This window comes from Piliocolobus tephrosceles, chromosome 18 (assembly GCF_002776525.5).
Source record: "Piliocolobus tephrosceles isolate RC106 chromosome 18, ASM277652v3, whole genome shotgun sequence".
In the NCBI taxonomy this organism is placed as follows: Eukaryota; Metazoa; Chordata; class Mammalia; order Primates; family Cercopithecidae; genus Piliocolobus; species Piliocolobus tephrosceles.
Genome location: NC_045451.1, coordinates 61124323 through 61149764, shown reverse-complemented (window position 1 = coordinate 61149764; position 25442 = coordinate 61124323). Strand labels below are relative to the sequence as shown.

The 25442-nt window shown below is 37.5% G+C and overlaps 1 protein-coding gene across 4 annotated transcripts in view; it reads right to left on the bottom strand.

Moving 5' to 3' along the window:
• Positions 1–25442, bottom strand: part of USP14 (ubiquitin specific peptidase 14) — a 58183-nt gene that overhangs the window by 8764 nt on the left and 23977 nt on the right. For all 4 annotated transcript variants that reach the window (XM_023228547.2, XM_023228546.1, XM_023228549.1 and 1 more), the window contains 8 exons: positions 13422–13480; positions 9412–9542; positions 8514–8594; positions 8076–8161; positions 7573–7687; positions 3648–3713; positions 3403–3495; positions 2175–2303 (listed from right to left, as the gene is read on the bottom strand). In XM_023228547.2, the coding sequence (XP_023084315.1) occupies positions 2175–2303; positions 3403–3495; positions 3648–3713; positions 7573–7687; positions 8076–8161; positions 8514–8594; positions 9412–9542; positions 13422–13480 (760 nt within the window). The remainder of the gene's footprint in view (positions 1–2174; positions 2304–3402; positions 3496–3647; positions 3714–7572; positions 7688–8075; positions 8162–8513; positions 8595–9411; positions 9543–13421; positions 13481–25442) is intronic.

The following is a 25442-nucleotide window of genomic DNA, read 5'->3' as shown; positions in this document are numbered from 1 at the left end:
TTTTTTTTTTTTTTTTTTTTTTTTTTGAGATGGAGTCTCGCTTGGTTGCCCAGATTGGAGTGCAGTGGCGTGATCTCAGCTCACAACCTCTGCCTCTGCCTCCCAGGTTCAAGCGATTCTCCTGCCTCAGCCTCCCAAGTAGCTGGGATTATAGGTCCGTACCACCACACCCAGCTAATTTTTTGTATTTTTAGTAGAAACAGGGTTTCACCATGTTTGCAAGACTGGTCTCAAACCCCTGACCTCAAGTGATCTGCCTGCCTCGGCCTCTCAAAGTGCTGGGATTACAGGTGAGAGCCACCATGCTGAGCCCGGCAATGCTTTCTTCGATATGACACCAATAGCACAGGCAACCAAATAAAAAAATAAACTGGATTTCATAAAAATTTTAAAAACCTTTCCTCTGCAAAAGACCCTCCGTTAAGAGGATGAAAACATAAGCTACAGACTAGGAGAAAATACTCACAAACCACATATCCAACAAAGGTCTAGAATATGGAGAACTTTCAAAATTCAAGGGGAAAAAAACAAACAGTCCAATTAGAAAATAGGGAAAAGACAAAAAGAAGCATTTCACAAAAGAGGATACACAGATAGCAAATAAACACAAGAAGACATGCTCAACTTCGTCAGCCACTAGGGAAGTGCAAAGGAAAACACACAGTATCACTATAAACCTATCCAATGGCTGAAATGACAAACAGTGACAACACTAAATGCTGGTGAGAATGCAGAGAAAGTGAATCAGTCACACCCTGCTGGTGGAAATGTGAAATGGTACAGCCACTCTAGAAAATATTTGGCAGTTTCTTGAAAAACTAAACATGCAACTACCATGCAATCTAACAACTGCATTCCTAGGCATTCATTCCAGAGAAATGGAACTTATGTTTACATTAAAACCTGTACACAAATGTTTACAGCAGGTTTATTCATCACAGACAAAAACTAGAAACAATCCAGGTGTTCTTCAACAGGTGAATGGTGAAGCCGATTGTGGTAAACTCAAACCAGGGAATACTGATCAGCAATGAAATGAAAGGAGCGAATGACATGCATAACACCCTGGAAGAATCTCCAGAGAATTATGCTGAGTGAGAAAGGTTATATTAAAGAGTGGAAGAGTTTTTATTTCTGTTATGCAGGTTGGAGTACTATGGCACAATCATGGTTCATTACAGCATTTAACTCTTGGCCTAAAGCAATCCTCTCATCTCAGCCTCCCAAGTAGCTATGACTACCTGTGTATGCCACCACATCCAGCTGATTTCTTTTAATTTTCATATTTTGTAGAGACAGGGTTTCACTATGTTGCCCAGGACAGTCTCGAACTCCTGGCCTAAAGTGATCCTCCTGCCTCAGATTCCCAAAGTCCTGGGATTACTAGCGCTAGCCACCATGCCTGGCCAACTTTCTTGAAACGACAAAATTACAGAAATGAACGGGTTGGTAGTTGTCAGGAATTAAGGGTAGGGCAGAAGAAAAGTGGCCCTGTAGCAATTACGCAAGATCTTTGTGGTGAGGGAAATGTACTGTATTTTGATTATATCAAGGTCAACCCTAGGTAAGGTTTTATGTGAAGTACTTTGAGGAGGTAAGTATAAAAGGAATATGAGCTACAGATTATGGGGGGAAAGAAAATATTAAGCTTATTCTACCACAAAGGACTCATTTACTCTAAGTAGAGTTCCTGTTTCTCATGCTAAAATACACCTAAAGGCCACTCTGGGAGGCCTAGGCGGGCAGATCGCCTGAGCTCAGGAGTTCAAGACCAGCCTGAGCAACATGGCAAAACCCTGTCTCTATCAAAATTACAAAAAATTAGCTGGGCATGGTGGTGCATGCCTTGGTCCCAGCTACTTGGGAGGGTGAGGTGGGAAGATCATTTCAGCCTGGGAGGTTGAGACTGCAGTGAACCTGGGTGACAAAGGGAGACACTGTCTCAAAAAAAAAAAGGAAACTAAAACAAAACACACACAAAACTTTAAAGACCTGCACGGATATATGGAGGATGTGTATACCTGCTAATTGTAATACAGATTCATCCATTTTTATTAATACTATACAAAGTATAGTTCTGAAGAAAAATGAAGCAGGAAAAAAAAGAGAGTAATTGCTGAGCACTGATGGGAGATTAAGATACTAAGATTAGAAAGTCAGCAGTAAGAACCTACTGTATTTGGCTGCTGATTCACTTTTTTATCTTCTAGATCCTTGAATTTGGATCGAAAAGACACCATTTTCTCCTGAAGTTCTGGTGTACACAGTTCATACATATCCAACATAAGAGGAAATTTAACATCCTATATACAAACAAAAAACATGTGTAAACACATTTATAAAGATACTTAACGTATCATACATCTGAAGTAATGCTTTCATAATTCAAATACAGTTGAAAATAAAAATCTGTGAAAATCACTTGGAAATCTGCAGTTGAAAACCTCTTAAGAATGCCTATTTTCAAGAATGATCTGGTTCTTTTTTAAGGTGAGAAATTTTCAAAACATGTTTTTCCATTAAATACTCTAACCCACAAAACTAACCACAGAGGAAGTACCAAAATTTACCTGAAAGAAGAATCATCTCAGAAATCTTAGACAAGCTGCTGTGAAAATAACGGATTTCCCAAACTGGAATAAACTTTTTTTTTTTTTTTTTTAGTTTGAAATACAACTTTACATAGAAATAATAGTGATATAGTTCAATAGCTTATAGTAGTATATATTTAAAGTATATGACACTAGATACTTAAACTACATTTAACCTTCTCATACAATGCTAAGTATATTGGAAAATATACTAAGAATTTAAGCTCAAAAGGCTAAAATGATAGGCCCCTCCTGGGACTCTATGGAGATGTAGCAGAACTACAACTCAACAAAAACAGTTGGATTCTGAGGCTGGATCCTAAATCAAGGGATTACAATTTAAGTACTCTTTGGGCACCAATGATTTAACTTTCTCCTTTCACCTGAAAGAAAGGAACCACCTAGAATATAGTGCAGAGTGTTATCACTCCCTACCTCACGCCCTTCTCCAAGCTACTGAATCAGTATCCCTGAAGCTGAGGATGTGGTCTAGGGCACTATTTCTGCGTAGTGCACGAGAGTCATCAGAATTACATGTGAATCTTTTGAAAAATATAATATCCTAGGCCTCACCAAAGACTGACCCAGAAGTTTGGGGGTGAGGGAGAAGCCAGGCGTGTGTACAATTAAAAATAAATAAATCATTCTAATATACGTTCTTAGTTAAGAATCACCTGTCTAATATTAATATCTCCCCTAAGTATTTCAAAGAAAGCCTAACTATTCCTAAAGGAATAATGAAAGCAATTGTAAGTTAGCAGTTACCTTCAAAGAATTACATTTCTTATACAAAGTAAAGTTCATTACTAACCTTAAGAACTTTGGCATTCACAGATTCCTTCTCCTTATAAAAAAATCGAACCATCTGAATGGTCAAGTAAGCAGGTAGCCGGCTGATCTTGGACTAAGGAGAGAAAATGGAAAGAAATCCCATTACATCAAAATACCATACAAGTTTTAATTCTTCAGTGGTAAAAATTAAGACTGGATAAAATTAATTAACTGGAAATATTTCAATGAAGTGGAATTTGGCTTTGAAAGGAATGCATAACTTACAGATTTGATATACAAGGCATTTCTTTGCAATGTTGGAGACTGTTTGGTGATTTCTTCCTGAAGTCGCTAAAAAAGAACATAACAGAAGACCAAACGTTAGTTTAAAAAATTTCCGCAATATAGAATCACAACACTAAGCCTTTTAAAAACTAGCACTACTTAATAGGCAATATATAGTATATCAGTGGGTTTATACCACTGAGACACAATATGATGACAATATGGGAAGACTTCCAGATACTGTTCAATTCTTACAAGGCATCAAATAATTTACGCTGTTGTGGACTCCTCCGAGTGTAAATACTGTTTCATGTTTTTTAGTTATGCCCCAAATGATGCTTAGATTCAGAGAATTTTATATTGTATTTTATATAATAAAGCTCTGTCATTCCTGTTTATTATCAGAATATTCACCCTAGAGGAAAATGAAGAGAACCCAGGAAACTCTTGTTCTTTACATTTTATGCATAAAAGCTAATAAGCACTGATCAATTATTGTTAAATTTGAAAAAAGTCATAAAACAGAAACCCTCTGTTAACCTAACAGATGTGGGAAAGCCTTTAGCTACTGCACATATCTTTTTTTTTTTTTTCTGAGACGGAGTCTCGCTCTGTCGCCCGGGCTGGAGTGCAGTGGCCGGATCTCAGCTCACTGCAAGCTCCGCCTCCCGGTCTTACGCCATTCTCCTGCCTCAGCCTCCGGAGTAGCTGGGACTACAGGCGTCCGCCACCTCGCCCGGCTAGTTTTTTGTATTTTTTAGTAGAGATGGGGTTTCACAGTGTTAGCCAGGATGGTCTCGATCTCCTGACCTCGTGATCCGCCCGTCTCGGCCTCCCAAAGTGCTGGGATTACAGGCTTGAGCCACCGCGCCCGGCCCTACTGCACATATCTTAACTAGCATGATCACCTTTCCACTTCTTACAGCCTGTGTAACAATGGAAACGGTATTTGTCCCTCTGGGCATCATGTGGAAAGGTGGTGGTGGTGGTCTATGTTACAGTGCTATTGTTAGAACTACAGTCAGCACATGTAGAAAACCTTGTAAAATATTTGGCATATACTCTACATTTAACAGTCACTACTATTTCTAATGTTATAGAAAAAATTAGCACTATTTATGTGCTCTGCTTTAAGAAAATAAAGAAAAAAGAAATTAGAATTAAAATAACCTACTGGTAATGTTTAAGCATGTTACACTTGTATAATAATTTTTTAACATCTGATTTTTTAAAAATTACTAATCATATTACAAAAGGGATCACTGTGGAGTAGCTTTTTAAGTTTATTCAGCAGCAAAGCAGTAGAGAAACGAAGCCAAATTACTCAAGAATTATCAGAACAAAAGATAAAACATCTTAAAAGTTATAAAGGAAATAAATACATTTTAGGAATATATGTTTTTCAAGGAAGTATATCTGGTGAAATCTTAATATTATCACCAATCCACTATCATCTCGATCTTCTGGGTATGTTCGGTTTTCCTATACTTTTACAAAATTGTGAAGAAAATACCATCCCGGAGAGTCCCTCCCAAAGCACTCCACTTCACACTCTCCGATGTACACTGAGACTTCATTTGCTGGTAAATCCTGAAACTTGCACATGATGCCTGCCTTACATGGTTTGACTTCTGGGGGTTAAGTAGTTTTGTGTTTTTAAATGAACTTCTCTTAACAGTCACCATGTTCTTACCCACACTGCCTCAAAACTCTCCCCTCAGTATCATAAGACAGAACATGACTCACTCTCTCTTCTTCTTATGTCCATTTACCAACCCTTCGCCTGCCAACTTTACCCCAAACTGTAGATGACAGCCCCCAGACAACAAATCATCTTGTTTATCAACATCATCCAGGTCCCGCTTCAGTGTTTATCAACCCAACCCCTCTGCCCAAACTAGGCCTCTGCACAGTGGACCTATTCCAATGCCTCATCATTTTTCACTGACTTTTCTTCCTTCAAGACTTCTTCTGGTTAGAAGAGACAGAAAAGAAGATCAACCAAAATTTTTAAAAATTCTGCCCTCCAGGCCCTTCTTCAAATATCTAGATGTTGCAACGGCTCTTTTATTCATGATTTATTTTTCATACAACTGTTTTTAGGAAGAAGCTAACTTAAATTAAAATAAACAATCCTGGCTGGGCAGTGGGTCACGCCTGTAATCCCAGCACTTTGGGAGGCCGAGGCGGATCATGAGGTCAGGAGATTGAGACCATCCAGCCTAACATGGTGAAACCCTGTCTCTACTAAAAATACCAAAAATCAGCCAGGCATGGTGGCACGCACCTGTAGTCCCAGCTACTTGGGAGGCTGAAGCAGGAGAATCGCTTGAACCTGGGAGTCAGAGGTTGCAGTGAGCGAGACTGCACCACTGCACTCCAGCCTGGGTGACAGAGAGAGACTCCGTCTCAAAAAAAAAAAAAAAAAAAGAAAAAGAAAAAAAAGAAATAAAATAAAATAATCCTAATTATCAGAGATTTTGAAAGTGGAATCACATGAACTGCAATTTGAAAACTATTAAAAGACAGCACTTCAAATGGGGAGATCCTTCAAGAGATATACATATCCCCAAAGCATACCAAATTAGTAAGTCAGCAAGCAAAACCATATGTTTTATCCATGGGCTTATCAGCAGAGTGGACGCCAACATTTTATGTGAGTCTGCATTCTTTAGTATGGCACTGGAAAAGCAGCACTAACTGAATAACGAAAGCAGCAAGTTCTAGTTCTGGCTCTGCCAAAAGCCAATTAGGTTATTTAAATTCCAGGGCCTCAACTGCAAGATAGTGCAATGGCAGAACAACCACATGCCCTGATTTGCACAAAAAAATCCCAGTTTATACTGCATGATTACTAACACACCCTCATTCACTCCCCACCAAAGCGTCCTAGTTTAGACAATACATTATATGATCACCCTTAATGGTTAAGAGCACAAACCCACAAACAACCCTATAGTTACTCTCATTTTCATGTAAGAAAACAGAAGCTTAGATTAAGTAATTTTCCTTAAAGTTAATAGTTCAACTAAGTTATAGGGCCCATGAAAACAACTAACTCTAAGGAAAAATTAAATCTTAACAAACATGTATATTATTCAACAAACATTTCTTGAGTGCTTCAAAATAAAGCAAGGTACAGCACAAAGCACTAGGTGCTTCTTCAGTGTGAAGCAGGAACATCCAGTGATTAAAAAGTGAGATGTCCCAATATTTGTTAGCATATGCAACCATGTTAACAATGCTTTTGTCTATGAAATGAAACGCTAGTTGAAGTTTGTTTGATTTCTGACTACACAGCTGATTTTGGTAGTGACAGTAATTATGTTCTACAAAGTCACCACAAGCACTGAATCAGTGAATACTGAACCACTGCTCCTAGGGGAAATACAGGATTAGATTCCCGCCAACCTTTGATCACAAGATTTTCATCAACCAATCAATACATAACCTTGTTTTATGTGTGTTGCTGTTTAAAGACACCTTATTTCACATACTGTGTTGATTAAATAACACTGAACTCAGAGCCAACAGCACAACTCAGGCCCAACTGAAGCTTCTCTAACATGTGTATTTTCTCAGTAAGGCACATCACAGCATTCCCACACTTAGAAACACTAGACAGCACTCAGTCCTATGCTTGGCGGGTCATCTTAAACAGTGAAATAACCAATAAAACGCAGAAATTTAAAAAAAAAAAACAGTGCTAACATTCCTGCTAAAATGATATTTGTTTACCAAGCTGAAACAAGAAGGCCAAGTACTTCTTTGACCTCACCTGAGACTGTGTGTATCGGGCAACTCAAAATGCATGTTGCTCTGCACATGTCTACAAATGACCATTAAAGCCCAGCGAATAATGACTTTGGCTTACTTGCGAACGTGGAATTCACAAACAACAAGGATGGACTGTGATTGTCCTTACCAATTTAAGTCCTGTAAAAAGATACTTGACTTCCTGATTGATAAAACAGCTAAGCTGAAGTTGATTTTCCTTTCCTTTGGTGACTTCTTCTTCTTCAGATTCTGTACATTTCATGCTTTGTAAACTAAGATAAGGAATATGCCAACGGGTATTCAATTTGTTACATACTCTTGAATATAATACATTATACTCTCTACTAAAAATACAAAAAATTAACTGGACGTGGTGGCATGCACCTGTAATCCCAGCTACTTGGGAGGCTGAGGCAGAATTGTTTGAACCTGGGAGGCAGAGGTTGCAGTGAGTCAAGATCGCACCATAGTACTCCAGCCCGGGCAACAAGAGCGAAAATCCATCTCAAAAACGAACAAACAAAAAAAACAAAAAAAAAAACCTCTGAAGAATTTTTCTTCCACCCACCACCAATCAATCAGCCAATGATGCTATGTATATCAATTCTAATAAGGTAGATAGTCTATACAAATCTTGGCTCATAAGGATACGTAGTTTCAAACTCAACACCGAAGAACTGATCGATTAAACTTTTCTTTTTAGAAGGTGTCGCTGCCGATGCAGATGAAGAGTCTGTCTGCAAAAAATTAAAATAAAAACTCCAACTTTATATAAATATTAATGTATATTTTCTTCCACACAATCCAGTTTAGTAACACATATTTAAGTTTTTAAAATGTAGTCCCTTAATGTAAAATCCTTCAAAAAACACTACCAAAAATCACCAATGAATTAAGTTTAATAAATAATACATTAAATGTAAATGTCATATGCAAGCTTCCAAATTCTGACTACAGATTGAGTATTTAAAGTATTTAAATACACATCTACCCATTACGATGAACTTATTTTAAGCCTTTGAGGGGAAAAAAATAAAAAAAGAATCAAGATATAATGAAAGTCTATAATCACAAATATATTTCAATTACCTCTTTAACAGAATCATCCTCTATGGCTTCCAATTTCTGTTGCAATACTCGCATCATTTGTATCCAACATTCATTAGCATCCTGTAATGTAAAAAAAGACAAAGTAAGTAATCCTGGCAGTGAATGATCTACAAAATTCTTCCAAAATAATCGTTGTCTCCTAGGCAAGAAAGTGGTTTCCTTCTTTAAAAATATTAAGCCAAATAAGAGATATGATCTTCCAAAAACTAATTCTAGAATAGCTTATTCATTCAACAGACATCTGCTGAGCTCCAATTTGTGCTAAACACTGTACTAGATACTCAGCATAATGGCAGTGAAAATATAAAAAGCGAAAAAAAGCAGGACGGAAACAGTAAGTGATCGGGGGAAGGGAAATATGGATTTCAATAAGGTCATCAGGGAAAGCCTGAGGCTTTGGTCTTAGAGCCACGAGATCTGAAGGAGGTAAGGGAGCTGGTCTTGCACTTGTCTGACAGCCAAAGGAACAAGAGCAAAGGCCCTGCAGGAAGAGGCACCTGAAGGGTTTAAGGAAGCCTGTGCAGCTGGAGAGAGGCAAGCAACTGGCAGAGTGGTAGTGATGAACACAGAAAAGGCCAGGGGCTAGAGGATTTAGGACTGCCATAGAAATCACTAGGGAGTACTGAACAAGGGGCCAACATAACCCTATCTTCATTTTAAAAAGGACACTGTCGGCTGTGTAGAGAAACTGCAAAGGGGCAAAGGCAGAAGCCAGATGATCAGTTAAGACTACTGTGAAGTTCCAGGCAAGAGACAGCTGTGGCATGAACTAGAGAAGACTGATGTTTATATTTCGAACTATGTTCCAATAAGTATGGTAAATGTAGGAAACCTAAGTTTTACATTTACAGAATGAAAAATACCTTGCCCTAATTACCTGTTGAAGATACTGTCCTTGTTCACCCTTCTCGGCAAACTGTGGGAAAGCCATGTGCAAAAACTGCAGTAGAATAATAGGTGGAATACTGGAAGAAGTTTTATCCATGGAATCAAACAAATCTCTAAGGGCTTAAAGACAAAGCAAACATTGCCTTAGTAAAATAGTCACATACTTAATACATGCGACTGTAAATTAATTTTAATTAATACAAACAAAAACCTACTTAATTTTTTTTTTTTTTTTTGAGACGGAGTCTAGCTCTATTCCCCAGGCTGGAGTGCAGTTGCACGATCTTGGCTCACTGCAACCTCCACCTTCTGGGTTCACGCAATTCTCCTGCCTCAGCCTCCCGAGTGGCTGGGATTACAGGAGCATGCCACCATGCCTGGCTAATTTTTGCATTTTTTTTAGTACAGACAGGGTTTCACCATGTTGGCCAGGCTGGTCTCAAACTCCTGACCTTGTGATCTGCCCACCTCAGCCTGGGATTACAGATGTGAGCCACCACACCCAGCCGCTTAAATATTTTTAAGTGTATCTACTCTGACAATTGTTGGACTCTCAATAAGAAAAAAAGAAATCATTTTTAAATCTTAAAGAACTCACCAGAAGACCTTACAAAGCAATCACTAGCTGTAAACAACTTCTGAGCCCTGCCTCTCTCTTTCTTCTTGCCAGCCTTTGTCTTCCCAAACAAAGCAGGGTGTTTTAATTCAGTACAAAGAACACATAACCTCTGTGTAGGGACCAAACAGGCATAATGTAATCGTTCTGCTACTCTGCCAAGATCAGGATAGCAGGTCACCTCTCCCCATTTACCTCCCTTTAAATCTATAGTTGGTTCTCATCTACTCAACTCCTGGAGATTTAAATCTGGGTCCTTAAACAGCTGACTCTACTGGACAGCTAAGAACCAAAACTACTAATAATTTACCTTCTTCAGAAAACCTTCTTTCCACTTAACCCCTCTCAGCAGCATGAATCTCACAGTTATGGACTAGTCTGTTCTCTTGGAGTTCGAACCATTTCTCCTCTGCTGACTTCCTAGTGATCATATCTTGCTCTGCTTCATGTACAGCAAAACTCTTCCTCTAGCTTACTTCAACTTGTATGTTTTATTAATACCCAAGATGTGAAATGTCACCTATCATTATTATACAGACTGAACCCACCAAATACCACAGCATCTTAGCATAAAGCAGGGGCTCAAAAAAATGTTACTGAATAACAAATCTGAACACAACGTTTAAAAAATATTTTTGGAGGGAAGGCTGAAATTTAGGCATCACTAATTTTTTTTTAAATAAAAGCTAATTTTTTTTTAAATAAAAGCCTACATTTTAATAATACTTTATATACTACTCAAAAAAAAACAGATGATTTGGCCGGGCGCGGTGGCTCAAGCCTGTAATCCCAGCACTTTGGGAGGCCGAGACGGGCGGATCACGAGGTCAGGAGATCGAGACCATCCTGTCTAACACGGTGAAACCCCGTCTCTACTAAAAAATACAAAAAACTAGCCAGGCGAGGTGGCGGGCGCCTGTAGTCCCAGCTACTCGGGAGGCTGAGGCAGGAGAATGGCGTAAACCCGGGAGGCGGAGCTTGCAGTGAGCTGAGATCCGGCCACTGCACTCCAGCCCGGGTGACAGAGCAAGACTCCGACTCAAAAAAAAAAAAAAAAAAAAACACAGATGATTTAAGATCTAGTATATACCATCAACAGAGCATCTCAAAAGTATTTCATTAGTTTGAAAGAAAAAGGTCAAGAAGAAATGTAGATTAAAAGAGACTAGTAAGACATGACAACTAAATGCAATGTGGGATCTTAAATTGAATCCTGAAGCAGGAAAAGAAAAACTTTTTTTAATGGACAATACCGGGACAGCTGGCAAAATCTGAATAAAGACTGTATTTTAGAGTACTGTGTGAAACTCCCAAATTCTAAAAAAAAAGTTTGTTTTTTGAGACAGTGTCTCGGTCTGTTGCCCAGGTTGAATTGCAGTAGCACAATCTCAGCTCACTGTAACCTCCGCCTCCCAGGTTCAAGTTATTCTTGTGCCTCAGCCTCCTGAGTAGCTGGGATTACAGACACGCACCAACACACCCGGCTAATTTTTGTATTTTTAGTAGAGATGGGGTGTCACCATGTTGGCCAGCCTGGTCTCAAACCCCTGGCCTTAAGTCATCTGCCCGTCTCAGCCTCCCAAAGTGCTGGGATTACAGGCATGAGCCACAGCACCCAGCCCAGATTCTGAAAATTAAGAATTATCTTGTGGTTATGAATGTCCTTATTGTTAGGAAATACATACTGAAGTATTCAGGAATAAAACACCTGATGTCTGGCACCTTATTCTAAAATGGTTCAGAAAAAAATTACATGCATAACGGAAAAAATGAGAAACCAAATGTGATTAAAAGTTAGTAACTGGTGAATTCTTACAACTTTTCTGTAAATTTAAATGTATTTCAAAACAAGAAATTAAAAAGTCAAGAAGCAAAAATGTAAAGAACAGTATTTTTCGTCGCACCAATACTATTAGCCGCATATATGATGCTGGGGAAGCTGCTGAAATTCTAAATTATTCTAAGATACATAAGCTGTCAAATGAAGTAAATATAAACAATCACACTTTCTCACTAAAAACTTCAACAAGAAAGTCTACTTTAGGAAAAAAGGTTAGAGTAAAATCTCTCTAACTGCAAATGACACAAAAGAAACCTGTTTATAATATCAAAAATCAATGGTTGACAACAATGAGATAACACTTCATACTTCTTGGATGGCTACAATCACAAAGACATACAATACTAAGTGCTGGTAAGGACACGGAGAAATCAGAACCCTTATACCCTTCCGGGGGAAATGTAAAACGGTGCAGCTCCTTTGGAAAATTCTGGCAGTTCCTCAAAAGGTTAAATACAGTAACCATATGACCCAGCAATTAATTCCACTCCTAGATACATACCAAAGAGAAATGAAAGCATTTGTCCACACCAAGACTTGTACACGAATGTCAGGAGTATTTGTAATAGTCGAAAAGTAGAAACAACCCAAATATCCACCAATGATGAATGGATAAATGATATGTGGCATGTCCATACAAGGCATTCTTATTTAGCAATAAAAAAGAATGAAGTACTGATACATGCCACAATGTAGATGAATTCTGAAAACATTACACAAAGTAAAAGACACCAGTCACAAGAGACTACATATTATCTGATTCCATTTAGTACAAAAGTCCAGAGTAGGCAAATCTAGAGAGAAAGAACACACAGATAAATGTTTGGGTAGAGCTAGAAATGGGAAAGGAGGTGACTGCTAGATGTTATGAAGTTGCTTTATGGAATGATAATGTTATAAAGTTAACATTTTAGTAAAATTTACACAACTCTGTGGATAAACTAAAAAACAATGAATTATACACTTTAAATGGGCAGATTTTATGATATGTACACTATATCAATAAAGCCATTAGAGAGAGAGTTAAAAAAAAAAAAAAGGCATGGCTGTAAAACCCTATTGACCTAACCCAAAGATTTACCAATATTAAAATGTCCAAAATTACGTGAGGGGTATATTCTCTTATGCAACGAAGAAACCAGTTATTTCTATCCTTTAAGATTACTAGGTCTCCTCATACACATCACTTCTTTACACCAATAATCACTAAGACCCTCTTTTACAATGATACATCGATTGTGATAAAACTCGTCGCTGGCTCTCCCCAGTCAACCGCAAAGATATATTACACAAATCAAATCTGAAGCCAAAATTATAATTTAACCCAAAAAATCCAAAGATTATTTTTCACAAAAGACAGACATCACTGATTTATAATCTGCATGATAAAATAAGTACCAAGTTGTTTAACTTAAGTATAATGTACACTCCAAGCTTAATGAGGTGATGCTTTACAAAAGACATTCTGGAAACTGCAAAGGATTTTGAGTGAAAAATAAAATGTCTTACTCCTATTAAAAAGTAGTATATTTAGTATACAAACCTGCAGTAATATACTGCGCTGAAGCCATTTCCCCTGAAGCTCTTAAGGCACCTGCATACCTAGGAACATTAAAGCAGAGTTAAATAATAGAATTCAATTCATTCTAACACTCAAATGGGAAGCAACCAGTTAAAAGGAGTTATTACGACACCCTCAACTCCAAGTCCCACAGAGTTGTTCCCACCTTTCCTTTTCTTCTCTCCTGGTCTTGCATTATATGGAGAAAAAAAGGAATGCTGAAAAGGGAATTTAGATGGAGCCTACTTTAAGCTCTTTCCCTTTGTCAAACACATATAAAACAAACATTTTATTTTATTTTTTATTTTTTGAGACAGAGTCTCGCCCTGCTGCCCAGGCTGGAGTGCAATGGCGTGATCTCAGCTCACTGCAACCTCCGCCTCCCAAGTTCAAGCAATTCTCCTGCCTCAGCCTCCCGAGTAGCTTGGATTACAGGCGTCCGCCATTATGCCCAGCTAATTTTCTTATTTCTAGCAGAGACAGGGTTTCACCATGTTGGCCAGGTAGTCTCGAACTCCTGACCTCAGTTGATCCACCGACCTCGGCCTCCCAAAGTGCTGGGATTACAGGCATGAGCCACTGCACCCGGCTAAAACAAGCATTTTCTCCAAGTACTGTGAAACAAAACTATCCATTAATTACAAAGAAAATAAAATAACACAATCTCTGAAATAACTTGGAAGAAATAAGCATTAGATCAAAAACATTAAGCATTAGCTTGCTGTGTATCATTAAATAGGTCACTTACAGTTTTAGGTCAGTTTGCTCATCTGTAAACTGAGGAGCTTCTATTAAATGATTTCTAAATTCACTTTCAGCTTTATGATCCTCACTTAATTTGCAACAGTACAACAAACTGGCCATACAAAGGAAATATTCAAACTGCAGTCATTACTCACACAATGTCTTATGACAAAAGCTCAGAAATTATCATTCAGTTAATATCAAACATTGAAGTAGGAGGGAGACTGCATATGCACTATGATTAAACTGTGTACATACTATACACCCATTAGAGTGATTAAAATTAAAATTAAAAAAAACTAGTACCACCCAATATTGGCAAGAATGTGGAGCAATCAGAATTACTGATCTAGTCAATAGTAATATGAATGGATCTCCAAGCTAGATACTGAGTGAAACAAGCCAGAACAAAAGAAAAGCACAACCTGTAGGAGTCCATTTATTTTACGTTTCAGAATGTGCAAACTAATATGAAATCAGTAGTTGCTGGAAGTGGGTGGAGAGGATAAGGATTAACTGAGAAAAGGCACACACAAGAAATTTTCTGAGATGACAGAAATGTGCTATACTTTGACAGGCAAATGGATTACAGAGAATTTGCATTTGTCAAAACTGATCAAACCAAACACTTAAGATATATGCATTTCACTAGATGGGAATTATATCTCAATTTAAAAAGCAAAACCTCTATGCTTAGGTAGTATGAAAGAAATCACAGAAAACATTGTGTTAAATTGTATTCAACTGAAGGGTTTTGTTTTTCCCTTTTTCATTTGTTTGCATCTTTCAGAAACTGCTGTGAGTAAACAAACTTTCTTAATTTTTCAATACACAATAATTCACAATAATGCCTGAATTATGTGTGTTCATTTTTAAAAACCTGAAAATCATTAAATTTCCCTGTTAAGACATTTTAGCAACTTCTTGAAAGGCATTTTTGAAATTAAAATGAAGTACTAATATAGCAGACATATCCCAGAACATCACTTGGGAATGTAATTAGCTATATAATTGCTGCTGTTACTGAATTTTACTTCTTGTTATAGGGTAACATGAATATGTAACTATTTCTACATTTATGGCAAAGATAACTAATGAATTATCAACCTTTTTTTTGTAACTAAGAAAAGGAAAGTTATATGTAATTTAATATCCAAAAAACACTTCCCATATTAGAGCAATAAAATGTAATTCCTCATTAATGTAAAACCATCTGTGAAGCCAAATAACATTAACATTGAAGTTTATAAAGAAAAACTTAGAAAAAGAGAAACTGACAGAAATACTGAGAGGTTTTACAGTCAAAAGTACTGAGAATCTTTCCTTATCTCTGTCAAGTCGATATATAAAAAGTAATGATAGGCCGGGCGCAGTGGCTCAAGCCTGTAATCCCAGCACTTTGGGAGGCCGAGACGGGCGGATCACGAGGTCAGGAGATCGAGACCATCCTGACTAACACGGTGAAACCCCGTCTCTACCAAAAAATACAAAAACTAGCCAGGCGAGGTAGTGGGCGCCTGTAGTCCCAGCTACTTGGGAGGCTGAGGCAGGAGAATGGCGTGAACCCGGGAGGCGAAGCTTGCAGTGAGCTGACATCCGGCCACTGCACTCCAGCCTGGGGGACAGAGCAAGACTCCGTCTCAAAAAAAAAAAAAAAAAAGTAATGATATAAAAAATCTGAACATAATAAAATTAACCTAATGTCTATTATACTTTGACACCTACAAAGAGAGGACATTTTGACTTTTCTAGTCCCCATAAAATATTCAATCATACATCAGATCAAAAAGACAAACTCAAATTTCCAAAACAGGCCAAATCCTTACCCATGGTGAAATAAAATACATTTATAACATATGCTTTCATATATGTGTTTCTAAATCCACTGGCTAAATAACCTGGCTTAAACTTTTGGGGGTGGATATGGAACAAATGAAAAGCACATATAATGCTAATGAAAATACAAATTGGTACCTCCGTTTATGAAACTGGTTGGCAAAACATATCAAAACTGAATATATACATCCCTTTATGACCCAGCAGTTTCACTCATATATATTTTGTGCATATGCATACATACTCATATACACCCAACAGAAACAAATGCATGTGCCCAAAAATGTCCTAGAATATTCAGAGCATATTTTTTCATAATCACCAAAAACTGAACATAAACCAAATATTTATCGATGGAAGAATGGATAACAAATTGGTAGTACAGCACACAATGGAATACTATACAGCATGAATAGAAATGAACCATCAATACACAGAACATGGATACATTAAACATCACGAGCCAGACCCATTAGCCAGTCATCAGCCAGACAAATGGGCCCAGTTTGTACACTTCTGTTCACAAAGAGTTCAAAATTGGTAAACTGATCTATGAGATTAGAAGTCAGGATAGTATTTCCAATTTGGGAGACATAAACAGTGGTAGTGATTAAGATCTGTGACGGGATTTTTAGAGTGCTGGAAGGGTTCTGCCTTTATTTTGGGTACATGGATGTGTTCACCCTGGGACAATTCATTGAGCTGTACACTTACAATGTGTATACTTTCTGCATGTTATAATTCAATAATCAAAAATAAATGGGCCAGGCGTGGTGGCTCATGCCTGTAATCCCAGCACGTGGGAGGCCAAGGCAGGTGGATCACGAGGTCAAGAGATCGAGACCATCCTGGCCAACATGATGAAACCCTGTCTCTAATAAAAATACAAAAACTAGCTGGGCGTTGTGACACATGCCTGTAGTAGTCCCAGCTACTCATGAGGCTGAGGCAGGAGAATCACCTGAACCCAGGAGGTGCAGGTTGCAGTGAGCCAAGATCGTGCCACTGCACTCTGGCCTGGAGGTAGAATGAGACTGTCTCAAAAAAACAAAAACAAAAACTGGGCTAAAAGGAAAAGATAACAGACTTTCTACTGGTTTTTGTTAACATTTGAACAGCCTCATCTAACAAATAGAGAACAAACAAAATCTCAGAACTAAATGTTTTCATTACTACACAAGAGTAAGTAAACAATCCAAATATGAAACTGTAAGTTAGAAAACAGACAATAAAACAAGCCTAAGGTAAATAGAAATAAGAAGAAGATTATACAAAAAGTAGGATGAATCAGACAAATCAAAAAATTGAACGAACAAATCTAATAGCCAATTCTTTGAAAGCTAAAATACAAATCTCTAGCAAGGTAACACAAACAAAGGGAGGAAAATACAAATAAAACAAATAAGAAATAAAAATACAAAAAAAAAAAAATACAGGTCCAATGGTAGAATAACTCTTAAGCTGAAATAATTTAAAGACAGGACAATTTTGTAGGAAAATATAAATTACCAAAACTAACTTTAGAAGAGAATAAGTACATTTAAAATACCCCAAAGGCCAAGCACGGTGACTCACGCCTGTAATCTCAGCCCTTTGGGAGGCCAAGGCCAGGGGATCACCTGAGGTCAGGGGTTTGAGACCATCCTGGCCAACATGGTGAAACTACATCTCTACTAAAAATACAAAAAATTAGCTGGGTGTAGTGGCGGATGCCTGTAATCCTAGCTGCTTGGGAGGTTGAGGCAGGAGAACCGCTTGAACCCGGGAGGCGGAGGTTGCAGTGAGCCGAGATCACTCCACTGCACTCCAGCCTGGGAGACAGAGCGAGACTCTGTCTCAAAATAAAATAAAATAAAATACCCCAAAAAAGCTGAGCGCAGCCAATTTCCTGGGCAAGTCTTTCAGCAGCAGATCAGTCCTATAAAAATATGAAAGAAAACAAAAGTTCCAGGAAAAGACGGACATAGAACTAGCATAACTCTAACACCAAACCCTCACAAAGAAAAAAAAAAAAAAAAAAGAAAACAGCCAGAGGGAGACAGAATGCTATATATCAGTCTTAGTAACAAATGACCCCAAACATCCTTTTAAAATGTTCCAGCAAATTAAATTCAGCACTATATACTGAAAGAATATGAACGCATCAGGAATATAGTCTATTAGGCTAACTATTAACCTAATGTATCACAAATAGATCCAGTGAGAAAAATCTTAGAACTAGGTCAACCATCAACATTTGACAATTTTAACATGTATTTCTTATTTTTAAAACATCTCCAGTAAACAAATGATGGAGGGATACTTTCTTAACATTCTTAAGAATATTTCCACCAAACCTGAGGGGAGGACAAGAAGAAAAGAAACAAGAAAAAAAGAATATTTCCACCACACACAAGGTCAATGTTTAACCCTAAAACACAACAATCTTATTAAAATCAAAAACAAGAGAATTCCACAACCATCTACTATTTAACACTATGTTAAAAGTTCTAGCTAGTGAAACACAAAAGAAACACGAAGTAAACTGCCTGAAACAGACAATACTAACCTGAGTAATGGATTTGATTACCTATTTAGAAAATCCAAATATTAATAGAAAATAGGTCTTATTTCCTCATAAATATAAATATCATAAATAAATCATAATCATAACTATCATCATAAATAAAATGTGTTTTCAGGGAAAATAAAAGTGTTTTCAAGGTAAATAAAAAGTATAGTAAAATTTTCATAGAATATAAGGACTATTTCAGTATTAGGGGAAAGTACACCTTGGAACCATGGAAATCTGACATTTGAAATTAGTATGCCTGATTTCTTCCCATCAGCTAGCAGGGACAATAACAAAATGATCAAGGGAAAACTCATCTAACAGTACAAAATACAAAAATTCAAAACAGCTGGAAATAAAACACGTGAAAAAAATCCATCTTACTGAAAGTCAAACAAGATCTGAAACAATGGGGAGACAGCCTATATTCCTGGATGGGAAGGCTAAATATTGCAAAAATGTCAATTTATCTGAAACTTATGGTTTCGGATAAACATTATGGTCAAAATCCCAAAGGTTGACACTCCCACTATATATCCATTTAGAGGGAGAAAGGCGTATTGAACAACATGACTATGAAGTTCAAAAAGATACAAAATATGGATCAAACTATCCAGTAATACACTGAAAGTAAGAAGGATACATTACTATACACCAGATGGTTAAAATGGCATAATACAAACACATATAAAAAAATCAGATCTCAATAAATAAACCCAATTAGAAAATCTAGGACCAGGTCTCAAAAATATTTACTAATAATACATATGATAAAAGATCAATGTGTATCAATATACTATAAATGGTAATTGGAGAAAAAAAGAGAAACCTAGATTTTTACCTTGTGAGAGAAATGTATGTCACCAATAAACTCACCAGTAAAAAGTAGTTCAATCTTACCAGTAATCAAAAAATATTTATCATTATAATATTTTACTTTGATGAATATGTACAGAATGTAACATTCATATTTTTCTACCTTTTGGGATAACAATTGCCAATATCTAAAAGGTCAAACTATCCACTCTAATTTATTAACCCACCAACTCCATTTCCAGAAATTGATCCAAAGAATCCTATGCATCAAGATGTACTGCAGAACTGTTAATATGTAAGCATAAAAACAAAGACGTGAGCACAAATTTAAGACTGTTCAAATTGGTTATAAAAAACACACAAACTGCTACACATATGTTTAAAGAAAAAACCCAAGTATAACACAAATCTTCATCCCTTTCTCTTTTATTTTGAGACCGAAGTCTCACTCTGTTGCCCAGGCTGGAGCGCAGTGGTGCGATCTCAGCTCACTGCAGCCTCTGCCTCCTGGGTTCAAGCAACTCTCCTGCCTCAGCCTCCCCCTCCCAAGCAGCTGGGATTATAGGCGCCCACCACCAAACCTGGCTAATTTTTGTATTCTTAACAGAGATTGGGTTTCACCATGTTAGCCAAGCTGGTCTCGAACTCCTGACCTTCAATGATCTGCCCCTCAGCCTCCCAAAGTGCTAGGATTAACAAGCATGAGCCACTGCTCCCGGCCCATCTCTTTCTTTTTTTTAAGAGACAGGGTCTCATTGCATTGCCCAGGCTGGAGTGCAGTGGCATCATCATAGCTCACCGTAGTTGCAAACTCCTGGGGTAAAGCACTCCTCCCAGCTCAGCCTCATGAGTAGTTGGAACTACAGGTACACACCACCACACTCAGCTATTTCTTTTTTATTGCAGAGATGCAGGTCTCACTATGTTGCCCAGGCTGGTCTTAAACTTCTGGCCTCAAGCTATAGATTCAGCCTCCCAAAGCACTGGGATCACAGGCATGAGCCATCACATCCAGCCCAGGGCATATCTTCAATCTGTATGAATTAAATGTATGATGCATTTTCATCATATCCTGACTTATAAGGGCTGAGAAGATGGCTAAGAAAAAGTGAGTATCAACTATGTAGATTTTTCTGTTATTTAAAATTTTTTTGTCAAGAACAAGTGGAAATCAATTACTTAGAATGAAGATTTGTGTGCCAGATGTGGTGGCTCACACCTATAATCCCAATATTTTGGCAGACCGAGCTGGGAGGACTGATTGAGGGCAGGAGCTTGAAACCAGCCTGAGCAACATAGCCATCTCCTGTCTCTACTTTAAAAAAAAAAAAAAATCAGCTGGACATAGTGGTGCACGCCTGAGGTCCCAGCTACTCAGGAAACCAAGTCAGGAGGATCCTTGAACCCAAGAGGTCAAGGCTGCAGTGATCTGTGATTGTGCCACTCCAGAGCCTGGGCAACAGATCAAGGGCCTGCCTCAAGAAATAAAAAATAATTTAAAATGTTTAAAAATTTTAAATGAAGATATGCCCTCAACAAGCTAAAAAGAAGAAAATAATTTTTAGTAGTATAAGCAATCCCATACGCAATTTCACACAATGAACATATCCCCTAGACAGCTGTGAGATGAAATATGGGGCTTTTCTGTTCCCTCCAAGTGTTTCAGTTCTTGCATGCCTCTCATATGAGCATCTCACTGAACTGAATGAGACTCTAGTGTTTAAAGATAAATATTTTCAGCCAGGCACAGTGGCTCACGCCTGTAAATCCAGCACTTTGGGAGGCTGAGGCAGGCAGATGACTTGTGAGGAGTTTGAAACCAGCCTGGACAATATAGTGAAACCCGTCTCTACTAAAAATACAAAAATTAGGCATGGTGGCGCACACCTGTAATTCCAGCTACTTGGGAGGCTGAGACAGAAGAATTGCTCAAGTCTGGGAGGCGGAGGTTGCAGTGAGCTGAGATCACACCACTGCACCGCAGCCTGGGTGAGAGAGTGAGACTCTGTCTCAAAAATAAATAAATAAAAAATAAGGGAAAAAAAAAAAAGATGAAACTGGGTACGCTGTGTATATTGAGCGGTGGGGCTTGCTAGTCTCCAATACAACAGATACGGCAATGTGATACTGTCTTCTGAGGAGTAATTTATAGAATTTTGGGATGATTTTTTATAACATATAGTTTTCACTCTAGGTTCTACATTGAGAACCTAACTCCAGGAGTATGATGAGAGTCCACTGTTGGGCGGCATTAAGCAAGCCATTTCAAACCCTGTTTTTACCTGTGGCTACAGTTCTTGGTCCTTACTCCCTCTTAAGCTAATCCAGTCTATTTCTGTTGAATACACTTTCCTTCTACTCTCCATCATTATACATCCCACTTATTATTTTATTTTATTTTACTTTATTGTATTTTATTTATTTTATTTTTTGAGACAGGGCCTCACTCTATTGCCCAGCCTGGAGTGCAGTGGCAAGCTGATGGCTCACTGCAGCCTCGACCTCCCGGGCTCAAGCAATCTCCCACCTCAGCCTCTGAGTAGCTAGGACTACAGGCACACACCACCTCACCTGGCTAATTTTTGTTTTGGTTGTTTGTTTGTTTTGTAGAGATGGGGTTTTGCCATGTTGCCCAGGCTAGTCTCAAACTCCTAAGCTCAAGTAAGACACCTGCCTCGGCCTCCCAAAGTACTGGGATTACAGGCAAGAGTCATCGCACTCAGGACTCATACCTCCTACTCTATAGAACCTGCCAAAGACAAGTTCTGCTAAGTATTTGTGAGGATGATCTTCCTCATCTCCAGCTGTAAAACACCTTTCATGGAATGTTTTTCTGTTCTTTCATTCTTGTTGTTATCAGTTAGTGCCATTTTTCCAAAGACATACTACCATCCATGACATCTTGTATCAACTAGGTTACTAAGTACACTCTCTTGAGAAAATTTAGAATTCAGAAACTACTTCTTTTGTTTGGCATCAGAGGTTGCTGTACAAAAAAAAAAAAAAAACTAAAAATAAAAACCAAAAAGCAAAAAAAGTGACTTTCACTTTTTATTTTTTTAAAAATAAGAAAAAACAAAAAATTGTTTCTTTTGGTTTCAGGAAAATAGAACCACACAGGATGAAATCTCCCCTGCTTATAAAGAACTCTTTCCAAAACATAAAAGAGCACTCTCCCAGGAAGAGGCTAAAAGGCATCCAAGAAAAAAATGGTAAAGAGGAAATCTTGGAAGTGAGCCAAGGCTATCTCCACCAGCCACTCCCAACGGTGCTAGCCAGAAAGCTCCCGCAGCAAACTACCTATTCAGATAATTTGCAACTGAGACTTAAGGAAGAGAATATGATGGCATGATATGAGTACACAACCTTCAAACAAATGAGGGAAGAACAACCCTTACATCCAAAAAGAACAGAGTTAAAAGGCCAAACTAGGAAAAAACAAAACAAAACAAAAAAAAAACCTTTAAATAAAAATACTTCAGAGCCTCAGAAAAATAAAAGCAGGATTTAGATCCAAAAATTAAGAATAAGGAGTTACAAAAAAGAACAGAAGGTCATGATAAATAAGCAATGAAACAAAGCAGACACATGAATCAGTAAAATATAAGACAGAACTGAGGCATTTTCCCAGAGCACGTCACATAAAAATTATAAAAATTTAAAACATGAAGAAAAGTTAGAAGACTAAAAAACAGATCTAGAAATTTTAATCTGTATAAGAAACCAGGTAGAGGAGAAGCAGTATCTAAAGAAATAATGACCAAGAAATGTCCTAGAGTTTGGGACAAGAGTCCTCAGACTAAAAGTGCTTACTGAGTACTAAATAAGATAAATAAAACCCACACTCTCACATTCTTGGAACACTGGGGGAAAGAAAAAAAAAAGAGAAAACCCTAAAAGCTACTAACAGAAAAGAATAAAAATCAAGATTGATATCAGATCTCTCATCAGTAAGCACGGACACACAAAAATAGTGGAGAAATAACTACCAGTCACTGAGGAAAAATGGCTTTGACCTAGACTCTTGCCCCAAGCAGTATTATCATCCAAGGATAAGAGGAAAGGGTAAAATAAATCAATATTTTGGGACATATGTAAAAGACACAGTAGGATTCACTAGGCAATTTTTAAAGCAAAATTAAAATAAAAACTGTATTAAAGAACAAAATAATAATCTTACCTACCTAGAATTCAGAGGATAATTTGAATGTCAGTACTCTGCTTAAAATTTTCCAATGGCTTCTCTTCATCCACAACACAGAGTCCACACTTCTTAAAAATGACTTCAAGATTTCTGGCTGGCCCCTGCTAATCTTCCGTCTAGCACCTTTTCTACATCCATTCTTCTCCAGGCAGTTGCACTGAGTATGCTGCAGTCTCCTGCCTCCAGACGCTTGCTTAAATACTATTTCCTCCAGTCCACTCTCACACTTCCCTAACCTCTCATCCAGGCTGGGATAACACCTAACTGTTTAAATACCAGTTACTCTAAGAAGTCTTCCCAAACTATCCTTAGATACCCCTTATGAACCCCCTTAGATGTTCTCATAGCAGCCTACATTTCCCATCAAAGCAGTTCTGAAACAGTACCTGTTTACTTGATAGTCTTTCTCTATTAGACTGCAGGTGCCTTGAAGACAGATACTGTGTCTTGCTCCCTGATAATACATCAGCTGTAATCTATGCAGTTTCTCATAAATACCTGACAACTATTCACTTCAGAGAAATGTAGAAAACCTTTAAAGTCACTATTTCAGATTTCTGCACAGTCCTTCTCTCCCTTCTCTTCTGCTTAGTTCTATCACAACATTTCACAAGAGACTGAGGGAAAAAACAAAAATCAATATTCATAAAGCTGTCTAGAATCCAAATTGTAGTTCAGAATTCTATCATAAGGAACTGACAATTTATGTATCAAGACCAGTTGTATAAATTTAGTCAGAATTAAGTTACATATTTTTTAAGTTTCATTTATACTCACTGGAAGAAAGGACCCTTATTTGTAGACTATTTCACAGGTTCTCGAAACATTTGTAATTAATTCTTTACTCTTTTCCTTTCATACGATGGTATAAAAACAAAATGTTCTTTCTTTTTTGAAACCAGTACTGACTGACGTAAGTATAGACATATATATAAATAGAAAAGAATCCAGGGTCCAGAAATGAACCTATACATTATGATCAACTGACTTTCAAAAAAGGTGCTAAGACAATTAAGTGGGGAAACAACAGCCTTCAACAAATGATGCTGGAAGAACTGGATATACACATGCAAAAGAATAGGCAAATACCTCCCTCCCTCCCACAATACATAAAAATTAACCACAGGCCTCAACAGAAGAGCTAAAAGTATATTAACTCTTGAAAAACAACAAAGAAGTAAGTTTTTGTAACCTAGAATTAGACAGTGGCTTCTTACATATGAAACCAAAAGCATATGTGACAAAAGAAAAAATTAAAATTAAGATTAAACTACATCAAAATTAAAAAACATTTGCACTACAAACGTATCATGAAGAAAAGTAAAAGAACACTGCATACAACAGACTTAGGAAAAAAAATAAATTTTTAAAAAACAAAGTAAAATGACAGCTTATAGTATAGAAGAAAAGATTTGCAAATTATCCATTGGGAAAAGAACTTGTATATATGTAAAAACACAACTGAATTTTTAAAAAGACAACCCACTTAAAACACAGGCAAAAGATTTAAACAGACATTTCTCCAAAGAAGATATATAAATGGCCAATAAGCACATGAAAAGATGCCCAACATCATTAGTCACTAAAAAAAAAAATGTGCATGACAACCACAATGAGATACCACACTTCACACCGCTAGATGGCTTAGTCAAAGACAGAAAATAACCATGGAATACTATGCAGCCATAAAAAACGATGAGTTTGCGTCCTTTGTAGGGACATGGATGCAGCTGGAAACCATCATTCTTAGCAAACTATCACAAGAAGAGAAAACCAAACACCGCATGTTCTCACTCATAGGTGGGAACTGAACAATGAGCTCACTTGGACTCGGGAAGGGGAACATCACACA